This window comes from Peromyscus eremicus, chromosome 22, assembly GCF_949786415.1.
Source record: "Peromyscus eremicus chromosome 22, PerEre_H2_v1, whole genome shotgun sequence".
Lineage (NCBI taxonomy): Eukaryota > Metazoa > Chordata > Mammalia > Rodentia > Cricetidae > Peromyscus > Peromyscus eremicus.
In genome coordinates this window covers 23,114,329-23,125,715 of record NC_081437.1, presented here as the reverse complement: position 1 = coordinate 23,125,715, position 11,387 = coordinate 23,114,329, and the positions used below count along the sequence as shown (strand labels likewise).

Sequence of the window (11,387 nt, the reverse complement as noted above, 5' to 3'; positions counted from 1 at the left end):
TTCTACAAAACACAGCCATTCTGGCCCGGTGCATGTTCAGGGGTCGATAAGGGACAGGACGGGAGGAGACGGAGTCCTACGGCGGGGATCTCCTCCTGGCCGGTGGTCTCGGGGTGCGCGCCCCGCTAAGGGCACCCGCGGTGGCAGCCTCAGGGTCACGACCGCGGTTCCCCCAGCGGCCGCCAGGGGGCGCAGGGCCAGAGCCGCCTCTCGGGCTGGCAGCCTTCCCCGTTCCCCGTCACGTGACGCCCGCTAGCCTGGCAGGGGCGGGGCTTCGACTGCGACGGGTGGGCCACAGGGGCGGGGAGGAGCCCTGTGCTTCGGGTGCTCCTCCTGCGAAGGAGGGGTTTCGGTGGCCCGACCCGCTCGTCCCGGTGGACCAGGGTCTGCAGTCTGCAGCAGGTGCAGAGGGATCGAAAAGGTGGTGCATTATTAGTGCGTTTTCGCTTTGCATTCGTGGGACGGTCTGGCCGGGCTCAGAGAGGTTCTGCCATTGGCCCGTGGAGCTCCGCACGCGGAGGAGGAGCCAGGGCAGCCCCTGAGAAGCTGGGACACCTTCCTTCAGCAGATAAGAGGCAGAGCCCCAGTAGGAATTCCCTCCGCTTGCGGGTAGGAAGCTTGGGGAGCAGCCTCATGGAAGAGAAGCAGATCCTTTGCGTGGGGCTGGTGGTGCTGGACATCATCAATGTGGTGGACAAGTACCCAGAGGAGGACACGGATCGCAGGTAGGGGCGCCCAGGCCCCTCAGAGACCCCAGGGCCGCAGTAGCCCAGTCTTTGTGCCTGTCACTGCTAATTGGCTGCTGAGCCGGGGATATCCTCCTTCCCCATGCAGTGAGGCACGATTCCAGCCTAGCGTGCGGGTGTTCTTTGCCAGGGAAGCCTGGGGGCTCTCAGCGGGAGTGAAGACAGGAGACTGGAGGCCATTAAAAATAGAGTCTGGGGTTTGTTGTTTTGTTTTGACAGGGTCTTGCTAGGTAGCCCAAGCTGTCCTAAAGTCCTCCTTTCAGCCTCAGGAATTATCTGGAGTGCAACACTGGGCTTGAATCATGGCTGTTGTTAGCCGATTCCCGTCTCAGTCCTAGGACTGTGCGCATCGTCAGAATCCTGGGTTTAGAGACAGGGCTGAAATGATTCTTCCCTCCCAAGGGCACACAGCTGATGAGGTGCCAGACAAACGTTCTTCAGCTCCCCTCCCCACAACCCCAAGCCTGTGTATGCACTTCTAACTTGCCGCCTACTGCTGAAATAAAACACGAGGTAGCTAACAGTGAGTGATACGTGCCATTCAGTCACTCACAAACGTTTAAAAACCTGGCGTTTGAGCCTTGCCTAGCTCAGGGCTGGCTGTGTAAGCAAACCTGGAGCCTCTCTGGGTTAGCTAGAGAGAAACTTGGCTCAGTTTTTTTCCTGGTGCTAAGTGCCCAAAGGAGTCTACCACCAGAAGTCTTTTTACAAAGATGAGGGGACATCTTAGTGGACGTTCTGAGAACATCCCCCGGTTCTCTGGTGGAAGCTGAAGTGTCCTTTGACAGTTTTTATCTTTACTCTTGATAAGGGCCACCCCATTTTGCTGCCACGCCGTGAAGGCATGCCTGTGGAGTGGAACATCGGCTTTCTCTTGGTGCTCTGAACAAGGCCGATGGCCTCTCGGCTATTTGTTGTCTCAGCAAAGAACTGGACGAAAGGAAGTTCTAGGCAAGAACTAGAGCTCTGACAGCGAGGAACTTGCAGAGGTGGGGGGGCTGGGTGCTCTTTGGCTTTGGGGGTCCCCAGAGTACTGTCCCCTGTGCTGTCTCAGGCCCCCTGGGAACTGTGAAAGCACCATGCAGATCCTTTCTGTAGGTGAGGAAGCTGAAGATTTGGAGGAGCCCAGCTGTGTTGTTCATCGGGCCACATACGTAACACGAGGCAGAGCAATGATTACAGCGCATGTCTCCAAGTTCAGGGTGCTGTCTCTGTTGCTGCTCAGCTCGTGGAGTTTAGCCTTTGCTTTAAGTTGCTTTGTTTGCCAGAAGTTAGAGAGCCCTTGCCAGGGGTACAGGGACAGTGGTGAAGAGTTCAGGGTATTTAGTTGTGTAGACCCAACCTACTTACCAAGGTAGAGCCACCTGTACAATTTGGCGCTCAGTGGGGGAAATCGGGCTTTCTCTCTCTCTCTCTCTCTCTCTCTCTCTCTCTCTCTCTCTCTCTCTCTTTAAAAAAGATTGATTTTATTATCTGTACGTATGTGAGTGTTCTGCCCACGTGTGTCTGCACCACATGCAATCCTGGTGCCTGAAGAGGTCAGAAGAGGGCACTGAATCCCCTGGAACTAGAGTTACAGGCGGTTGTGAGCCACAGTGTGGGTGCTGGGAGTCGAACCTGGACCCTCTGCAAGAGCAAGTGCTCCTAACTGCTGAGCCAGCTCTCCAGCCCTCCTCCCTCTCTTTTATTAAATGACTTACTTGTTTTTATTTTATGTGCATTGGCGTTTGGCCTGCACGTATGTCTGTGTGAGGGTGTCAGATCCCCTGGGCTGGAATTACAGACAGCTGTGAGCTGACAAGTGGGTGCTGGGAATTGAATCTGTCCTCTAGCCCTCTAACCACTGAGCCATCTCTCTGGCCCCACATTTCAGATTTATTTACTTTATGTGTATGAGTATTTTGTGTGTGCATGGATGTATTTGCACCCCTTGCGTACCGGGCACCTCCTACAGAAGTGAGAAGAGGACTTTGGGTGCCCTGAACTGGAGTTCCGGATGGTTGTGAGTCACTGTGTGGGTCCTGGGAATTGAACCCTGGTCCTCTGCAAGAACACATGCTCTTAAACCACTGAGCCGTCTCTCCAGCCCTCGGCTTTTTCTTATTCCAGGAGAACATGCGTATTTCAGGCTCCCAGTTCTCCAGAGATTGTATTTGAACCAGAATACATGCAGTACCACATTCTGCTAGAACTGAACACCGCATTCCCTTGAACTTCTTTACCTGAAGGCTAAGAGAAGGGGGACCCTTTCTCCCCTGCTGATGGCACAGGCTCCATTTGGAAGGTGGATACTACTGGAAGAGCCCCCGCCCTTGTTTGTCAGGTCCCTGCCCTCGGCGTGTACCCTTCTCTGCAGACCTGTGGTGCTGCATAGCATCCCTGGTTCTGGACTCCAGTCTCCCAGAAGAGCAATCCTTCCTGATATCCCCACCCCACCTGACCCAGGGACTCTCAGAACTTGGGGTTCACGGTCAGAGATGACCTGAGATATGTCTCCTGTTTCCCAGAGTGCATACTGAGGAGAGTCTTCCAGAAAAAAAGAGAAAAAAAAAAAATCCTCATGCTGAGCACTTCTGCACAGCCTGAAGCTTCAGCGTGACTTTGGAGGGTTTCACTGGGACATCTCACTGTGACTAAGGAAGAGATGACCCAAAGCTAAGGGAGCCCTCCGAGTGAGAGGGGCCCCCACAGGTTTCCTGGTTTGCTAGAAACAGGCGGATGCAGCTACATGCTTGAATGTAGCCCGAGATATGGGGACCGACCCGCAGCCCAGCCCCGTCCCACCGCTGAGTCTCGGCAGCTCCATTTATAGCAAGTGAGCTGAAACAGATTCATCCTGGCTCCTGCATTCTGTGGACGCCTACACAGGGGACTGAGGTCGGGCCTGCTTCCCCCCGCCCCGGGACCAGTCCGCTGAGGCTGCAGGGATGCACCTTGTGCCTTACAGGTGCCTATCCCAGAGATGGCAACGTGGAGGCAACGCGTCCAACTCCTGCACGGTCCTTGCCTTGCTCGGAACCCGCTGCGCCTTCATGGGCTCGTTGGCCCCTGGCCATGTCGCCGAGTAAGTTTGGGAGGGCGTACCTGTTGGAGGGGATGCTTGCCTGCAGGGCACAGGGAGAGGAGAGTCGCCTGAACCGTGGGGTGGGCAGGATAGAAGAATGGTGGGTGGGTGGTGACCCACGGGAGAGTCCCAGATTCCCTGGTCCTTCTGGGGTGGTCTGTCTGCTGTTTGGGTGCTAACCCCCCACTCCTGTAAGGGTTCCGTTCCCACAGCTTGCCGCAGAGCCTGCTTAGGCTGCCCACCACCTCCTTCCTTGCTTCCTGCAGCAATCTGCCTTTGCCCTTCTCATGGCCCTTATCCTTGCTGTGTTTGATGTAAAAGGCAGTTAGGGACAGGCTGTATACCCTTCCCTGCCCCAGGGGCGCCCTGAGCATCCATGGCCACAGGATGAAGGCCCACAGTTGAGGATGAGGGCCACCGCTTGTGTCCTCGTTGTAAGTCAATACCAAGAGTCCACGGCGCAGGACATCCTGAGGTCACATGTTAACACTGAGGCCCAAACCCATTTGCTGCAGAGGCTGCGGTCCACAAGTGACCCACGCGCCTTCTCCATGTCAACTTCTGCAAGGACCCGAGAGCCCTTTGACCCCTGACACCATCAACTCAGCACACACTTATCGGGAGGTGTGGCCCATACTTTGCCCGCTGCGGGCACTGGGGCAGACTGCCAGGTTTCTGGCCTGTAAAGCACAGCCCTTTGATCCCTGGTTTGAGGGGGATGTTGACAGCCAAATTCCCAGTCTTGGTGAACTGGAACAAAACTAACAGAGTGAAGAGACTCTCTCCTGGAGATGGGCCAGGAGTCCCTTCCTAGGTGGAAGCAGGCCCCCGGTTCTTGCTTAGGATGGTGGGCTCTCGTATAGTGAGCAATCATATTTGGGGGGTGAGCCCTTCAGAATTCTTTCTCTGCATTCAGCAAACATTTAATGAGCACCTACTATATGCCAGGCACTGTGGGTGCAAAGCATCGGTTAGCAAACCAAACCATATTTCTAATGCGTTGGGGGAACTACTAAGGGACCCTTGTGCGGTCAGGTCAAGGGACAATGCACTGTGTGGGTCCTACAACTCTGTCCGGCTTAGGTGCTACTGAAAGGGAGGTCTGCTCATAGTGAGAAGACACAGGATGGCTGGGCCACTGGGCACGGTTGCTTGCTCTGGAGTTTCCTGGAAGGAGTAGGACCAGCCTCCTTGCTGTTCCGCTAGGCTAATCTTGAAGTGATGTCTCTAAGCTCATTCTAACTAAGGGGCATTATGTGAAATCGTCCTGGGTCAGGTGCTTATTTACAGACCTCCCACGTGCACCAACCCATTGCCCATAGGGGTCAGTCCAGCTTTGAGAAGACAGTGGTGACCAGGTCCCCTAAGGCAGCACCGCTTCCTGGATGATCAGCCTACAAGAAATGTAAGAGGAGGTACCATAGCAAGGGACCCCGGAAAGCAGCACACCATGAGTATGAACACGCAGAGGGCAACTGGGAGGGTTGCCAAGTATCACCTTGGCGATTAATTATTAATTCTGCCTAGGTCTTGCACGAACAAACCAGGCCACAGGACTCACACACAATTGGTTCAAACAGGCTCCAGGCCCCAAATCTACCTCCGTCTGGCTTTAAGGGTGAGGGCAAAGCTTTCCAGTGTGAACTGGACTGAGACCAGCCTAAAATGTTCGTTCCTATCTCTCTGATGTCCAGGCTCTGCACCCTGCCTCTCCTGTCCCCCGCCATCACCTCTGGCAAGACTGAGATTGCCAGTTCCCTCCTACTTCCTCTGCTCATCCCCTTGCCTTTCAGGGTCCCTGGCGGCCCTCCCTTCTAGTCCCCTAAACTCTTGCCAAACTGCCCCTCCGGGTTACTCCACCCCGGCAGTTTTGTTCTGGATGACCTCCGCCGACATTCTGTGGACCTACGCTACGCGGTCCTTCAGACCGAGGGCTCCATCCCCACCTCTACAGTTATCATCAACCAGGCCAGCGGTAGCCGCACCATCCTGCACGCCTACAGGTTTGTACACCTGTCTGCTGCTTTGCCAGCCGCCGCCGCCGCCGCCGCCGCCGCCGCCGCCGCCGCCGCCGCCGCCGCCGCCGCCGCCGCTGCCATCGCTACACCCTCAGGACAGGACCCTTCTTCTTTCAGAGGCCCCGTGTGCTCCAGCGCACCCTTCCCACCCCTGGGGGAGGTCTCGGCTATGTGGAGCTCTAACCTGTGTTTCCTTGCCCTCTCCCTGGCTTGGGTCCCTCCCCCCAAAGCTTCCTGGTGGCTGACTTCAGGCGGAGGGGCGTGGATGTGTCTCAAGTGGCCTGGCAGAGCCAGGGAGATAGCCCTTGCTCATCCTGCATCATCAACAACTCCAATGGTTCCCGTACCATTATACTCTACGACACGTAAGGGCCCCTTGGCCTTGCCCTCCCACAACCCACCAATCAGTGCCCTCTTTCACTGCTGGGCAAAATTCCATCCATGGCTTCTCTATACCAGAAATTGCCCCCACGCCAAAACTGTTCGGTAATTTTTGAATTGTTTTCAATTGGGGGAGAAGAGAGGTGGGAAGGGGGTCGGCTCTGCCCTGCTTGGTAATTTGCCCTTGACCAGCACAAGGGTGGCCGGGCAGGCAGACCTGTAAAACATGTAATTGGTGATATGATTGCTTCGTAATTAGTCAATCAGCAGCTTAGGGCGGGGTGTACAGAGATGGGAGACAACCCATATAAAGCCTTGAAGGGCTAAGGGACCCACTGGGATGTCTGGGGTCAGTCCCAGAGCTTTGAGCCTGCAGCATGGCATCAGGGAGCTGAGGTTTGGGCCCCTCCAAAGGTCCTGGTGTGATGACACCACACACCATTGGCAGCCACTACGGAAGGAAGGGGACATCAGATCAGCAGGTCAGGGCTGACTGATGTGACGTTAACATACACAGAAGAGCATCCCTTTCGAGTCCCAAAGGTGGACCTCCACCCTTATCTCTCCCAGGCGCCTCCTGAACAGATTCAGAGATTCAGTTTACTGAGAACCCAGTACAGTAGGTGGCAGGTGCTGGATAAGGGCTGGTAGAGGGGACGAGGCTGGGGGCCTCAGGGTTCACGCTGTCCTTACTACCTAGCATGACCACCGGACCTGGGTAGGCTATGGAGATCTCAAGAGTGAGTGGGCATTCACCTATTAAAGGTGACTTTCAGATTAGGCAATCGCTGTCATCGACCTGTTAAGCAAGCGATGATCCGCAGCAACTCCGATCAAGGACACACACATGGGTACTGTCAAGCAGGCCGAGGAGGAGCCGAAGAGAAATGTTTATTGCCTTCTGGCCTGGGTCCAGGCATATTCACATGCATAGCTCCGACCGCAGCAGGCCCGGGAGGCTAAGGGCTTTCAGTCCTGTGTACCGATGGGAAAGCAGCCCCGGAAAGCCCTCCCCCTCCGCCACTAGCGAAGTGGATGGAAGGTTCCACCGCACTACAGAGAGGGAATAGGCTGTGTGGCCAAGCAGCATTGAGGCCAACCACATCTAGACCAGCCAGCCACACATGAACGCTTCCTCGGAGTGTCAACTTTGACCTTAGGGATGAAGTGAGGAGCCCAACTCAGGACAAGGTGTCCCGTCACTGGCAAACTCCCAGCTAGAGAATGTTATTAAAGAAAGCTCCTGGCAGGGCAGCCTTGGGCTTTGTAATTCGCGGGGCCATTGCCTGCTGGGAGCTGTGTGCTCCCGCGAGGGGCCTTCTGGGAAATGTAGTCTCCTGCACCCTAGGGGCGGTTGTTTCCGAGGAACACGGAGGGGCGGGAGGTAGAGGGGAGACTTGTCACAGGCTGCCGTGGTGTTTATCCTTAGATAACCTCAACTCAAAAAGGGCACCTTAGCAAAGTGGGACAGGGCGCAGCCGAGGCCCCAGAGCCCTGAGCTTCCCAGCTTCCTGCCATGCTGCTGGCATCGCTGCTAGGCACAGGGTCCCCAGCCGTCGGAGAACCGGGGCCTGGCTGCCCTCACCACGCTCCTTCTCTTTCCTTCCTGTTTTGTGATGTAGGAACCTGCCAGATGTGTCTGCCAAGGACTTTGAGAAGGTTGATCTGACCCGGTTCAAGTGGATCCACATTGAGGCAAGCCCTGCCCTACCTGTGTTTCTAGGGGCTTAGCCTGCCAGGCCCTTGCGCATGGTCAGCCTCTTCCGTGATTTCTTGGAACCATCAAGTACGACAGGGATAATGAATAGCCCTCTGCCATTCCTCTCCAGCCTTTTTTTTTTTTTTTTTTTTTTTTTTTTTTTAAGATTTATTTATTTATTATGTAGTGTTCTGTCTGCATGTGCCCCTGCAGGCCAGAAGAGGGCGCCAGATCTCATTACAGATGTTTGTGAGCCACCATATGGTTGCTGGGAATTGAACTCAGGACCTCTGGAAGAACAGCTAGTGCTCTTAACCTCTGAGCCATCTCTCCAGCCCCTCTCCACCCTTTCTTATGTTTTCCGATGAGGAAAGCGAGGTGCAGAAAGATCCGGAGATACAGCAGCATACAGGAACAGACAGCTCCAGGCCCCCTTTTTTGGGTTAGGGCTGCCTCCCTCCTGGTATCTGTTTCTGCCAGCTGCTTAGGAGGAGTTGACTTCTTTTACTTCTGAGGAAACAGGAAGGAGAGGGCCCGAAGGGAATTACAACTTTCTTTCCAAGGGAGAAATCTGGGGATCCAGATAAGAGGAAACCTTGAGAAGTCCGGGGTTGTCCCTTTGACTTAATGTAGATTCTTCCAGTGTGTCTCTACCTCCTGTCTCCATCTCCTCTCTCTCTCCCTCTCCCTCTCTCTCTCTCCCTCTCTCTCCCTCTCCCTCTCCTTCTTCTCTCGCTCCCCCTCTGTCTGTCTCTTTGGGGTTCTTGTTTTGTTTTCTTTTGTTTGTTTTTTGAGACAGGGTCTGACTATGTAGACCAGGCTGGCCTTGAACTCGCAGAGATTGGACCGACTTAGTCTCCAAGTGCTGGGATTAGAGGCGTGTGCCACCACACCCAGCTTCTCTTTGCTTTCTTGCTTCTTTCTAGGGTCTTACCTATGTAGGTCAGGTTGGCCCGGAATTCACAATTTTCCTACTTCAGTCTCCCAAGTGCTGTGGTCGCAGGCATGCAATGTCCAGCATCTTTCATTCTTTAGTCTCATTTTCGAAATGAAAAATTTGGCTGATCGGGCCTCCAAGGCCCAAGACAGTCCTAGAATCACATAGCTCCAAGGGGGTTCCAGCCCCGCTTCCTCCAAGCCCTCTCCCTCCGCACCCAGAATTCCATCAGGGAGGGAAGAATGAGCCCTTAGCAGCTGGGCTCTGAGCTGCCTTGTCCTGCCCCAGGGCCGGAACGCATCGGAGCAGGTGAAGATGTTGCAGCGGATAGAACAGTACAATGCCAAGCAGCCTCTGCCCCAGAGAGTCCGGGTGTCGGTGGAGATCGAGAAGCCCCGGGAAGAGCTCTTCCAGCTGTTCAGCTATGGTGAGGTGGTAAGTGCCCTGCAGCTTCTCTCGGCCATCTCTAGCTGACAGGGTTCTTAGGAGAACGAGAGAGGACCCGAGTCCTGCCTGCCAGGCTCTGAGTGATAACTTGGCAACTCCTAGTAGGTCACAGCTCCTGGGTTACGGTAGGTGAAGGTAGCCCTGAAGTAGAATTTTCCTGCTCAGGTAAATACATAGGAATCAGGATGGACAGGACCCAGATAGCCATGGGTATCTCCTTGCTCATCCCCTTCAGTCTTTCCCTCTGCAAAATGAAGACGGGAATGAATCTGTTCTCTGAGTTTTTTCTCACGTAAGTGGCAGGCGGCGAGAGAAGAGGCTGGGAAGGAGACTGGTTCAAGGAAGATTTAGACAGGGCTGTGTGTAAAGGGAACTTAGGCGATAATCCCGGTGTCGTAGCTAAAGCTAGTTGGACACTGTCTAGACACTGCTTGTTGGTCTTGGTGCACAGTTAAAAAATATGACAGTCTGGGGTTGGGGATTTAGCTCAGCGGTAGAGCGCTTACCTAGCAAGCGCAAGGCCCTGGGTTCGGTCCTCAGCTGGGGGGGGGGGGATGACAGGCTGATCGCCCCTCCCCTCAAACTCTCCCTAGGGAGAGAGCTCTAGGGCTGCCTTATTTTGCAGATGAAGAAACTCGCTCTGAAGGGCTGGGCTGTGTGGGGAGCAGACAAAACAGAGTCCACTCTTTTTTTTTTTTTTTTGGTTTTTCGAGACAGGGTTTCTCTGTGTAGCTTTGCGCCTTTCCTGGAACTCACTTGGTAGCCCAGGCTGGCCTCGAACTCACAGAGATCCGCCTGGCTCTGCCTCCCGAGTGCTGGGATTAAAGGCGTGCGCCACCACCGCCCGGCGAGTCCACTCTTGAGAGCCAGCCTGGTTTGACTTCACCCCAAGATGGTGCTCCAGGCTCCTTCTGGGTTTTGAATCCCCTCAACTCATAATAAAAATATCGGGGCCCCGGTGTCACAATTCACAAGGCTGTATTTTGGCACAGCTTAAGCAAGCATAAAATGCGTTCCTGCGGGACAGCGAGATGCCATGCTAGGGATATACTTGACTAACTTAGAAGGCTTGTGCTGTTAGTAGTGAGGGACTCAGTAGAGGTGGCTGCCGGCCTCTCTTTCCCTGCCCACAGGTGTTTGTGAGCAAAGACGTGGCTAAGCACCTGGGGTTCCAGTCAGCGGCGGAGGCCCTGAGAGGCTTGTATGGTCGTGTGAAGAAAGGGTGAGTGGGGAAGCCAGGAAGGGGCCTGAGGGGCCTGGGGGATGAGGTGGACTGGCACCCATCTGAGTGGGTCTTACAGGGCTACACTGGTCTGTGCCTGGGCTGAGGAGGGCGCCGACGCCCTGGGCCCTGATGGCCAGCTGCTACACTCAGATGCCTTCCCGCCACCCCGAGTCGTAGACACTCTGGGGGCTGGAGACACCTTCAACGCCTCTGTCATCTTCAGCCTGTCGAAGGGTGAGTCCCTCAGCGTGGGATCAGGGCAGGGCTGGGCCTGTCACTGTCTCAGACACCAGGCTGACCCTGCTGCTCCTTGTCCTCCTCCAGGAAACAGCATGCAGGAGGCACTGAGATTCGGCTGCCAGGTGGCTGGCAGGAAGTGTGGCCTGCAGGGCTTTGACGGCATTGTGTGAGAGGTGGGCGAGAAGAGGCACCAGCTCAACATCTCAGAGGCTGGCACCATTGCCTGCCATTGCCTTCTCCGCTTCACCCAGCCTGGCATCCAGCTGCCCTGTTCCCTGGGCAGGTGTAGGCCGCGGAAAGAACTCTCTGTGTTCATATTTCTGTATTCCTCCACCTCCATTCTGCAGATACTCAGAGCAAATAAATCTTCCCCTAAGTCAGATTTGTCTGTCTGCTTGAGTGGTTTTTGTTATTGGTTTTGTTTTGGTTTTTTCCATATGAGATAGGGTCTGGTCATGCAGCCCAGGGTTAGTCATAAACTTGAAGTCCTTCTGTCTCAGCCTCTCTGTGCTGGAATCCTAGGCCTAGCCCGTTTGTCCTTCTTGATACTCAGACTGCTCTGGTTGAAATTCCTGAGGCTTTGATACCACAGTCCTCCATCTTTTTTTTTCCCTCATTCTTCAGATTAGC

At 54.9% G+C, this 11,387-nt stretch overlaps 1 protein-coding gene across 3 annotated transcripts; it reads left to right on the top strand.

Annotated features, from left to right (window-relative positions):
- The first annotated feature begins 329 nt into the window (after window positions 1–329).
- On the top strand, window positions 330–11,137 carry Khk (ketohexokinase). Of its 3 annotated transcripts, XM_059248337.1 has the most exons (9): window positions 330–725; window positions 3,694–3,810; window positions 5,679–5,813; window positions 6,059–6,193; window positions 7,832–7,904; window positions 9,134–9,280; window positions 10,426–10,514; window positions 10,594–10,751; window positions 10,842–11,137. In XM_059248337.1, exons 1-9 carry the CDS (start codon window positions 634–636, stop codon window positions 10,925–10,927), a joined length of 1,032 nt encoding a protein of 343 aa, XP_059104320.1. In that variant the 5' UTR covers window positions 330–633; the 3' UTR covers window positions 10,928–11,137. The 3 variants fall into 3 exon arrangements, with proteins under 3 accessions (XP_059104320.1, XP_059104318.1, XP_059104319.1); XM_059248335.1 differs by lacking the exon at window positions 6,059–6,193; XM_059248336.1 differs by lacking the exons at window positions 5,679–5,813; window positions 6,059–6,193.
- Window positions 11,138–11,387: the final 250 nt, after the last annotated feature.

What these genes read in the sequence shown, in the direction of transcription:
- Khk (XM_059248337.1), top strand. Translation starts at nt 634, where the DNA reads ATGGAAGAGAAGCAGATCCTTTGCGTGGGGCTGGTGGTGCTGGACATC. An exon ending in TATGGTCGTGTGAAGAAAGG is followed by an intron (nt 10,515 to 10,593) that starts GTGAGTGGGGAA and finishes TGGGTCTTACAG; the next exon opens with GGCTACACTGGTCTGTGCCT. An exon ending in CATCTTCAGCCTGTCGAAGG is followed by an intron (nt 10,752 to 10,841) that starts GTGAGTCCCTCA and finishes GTCCTCCTCCAG; the next exon opens with GAAACAGCATGCAGGAGGCA.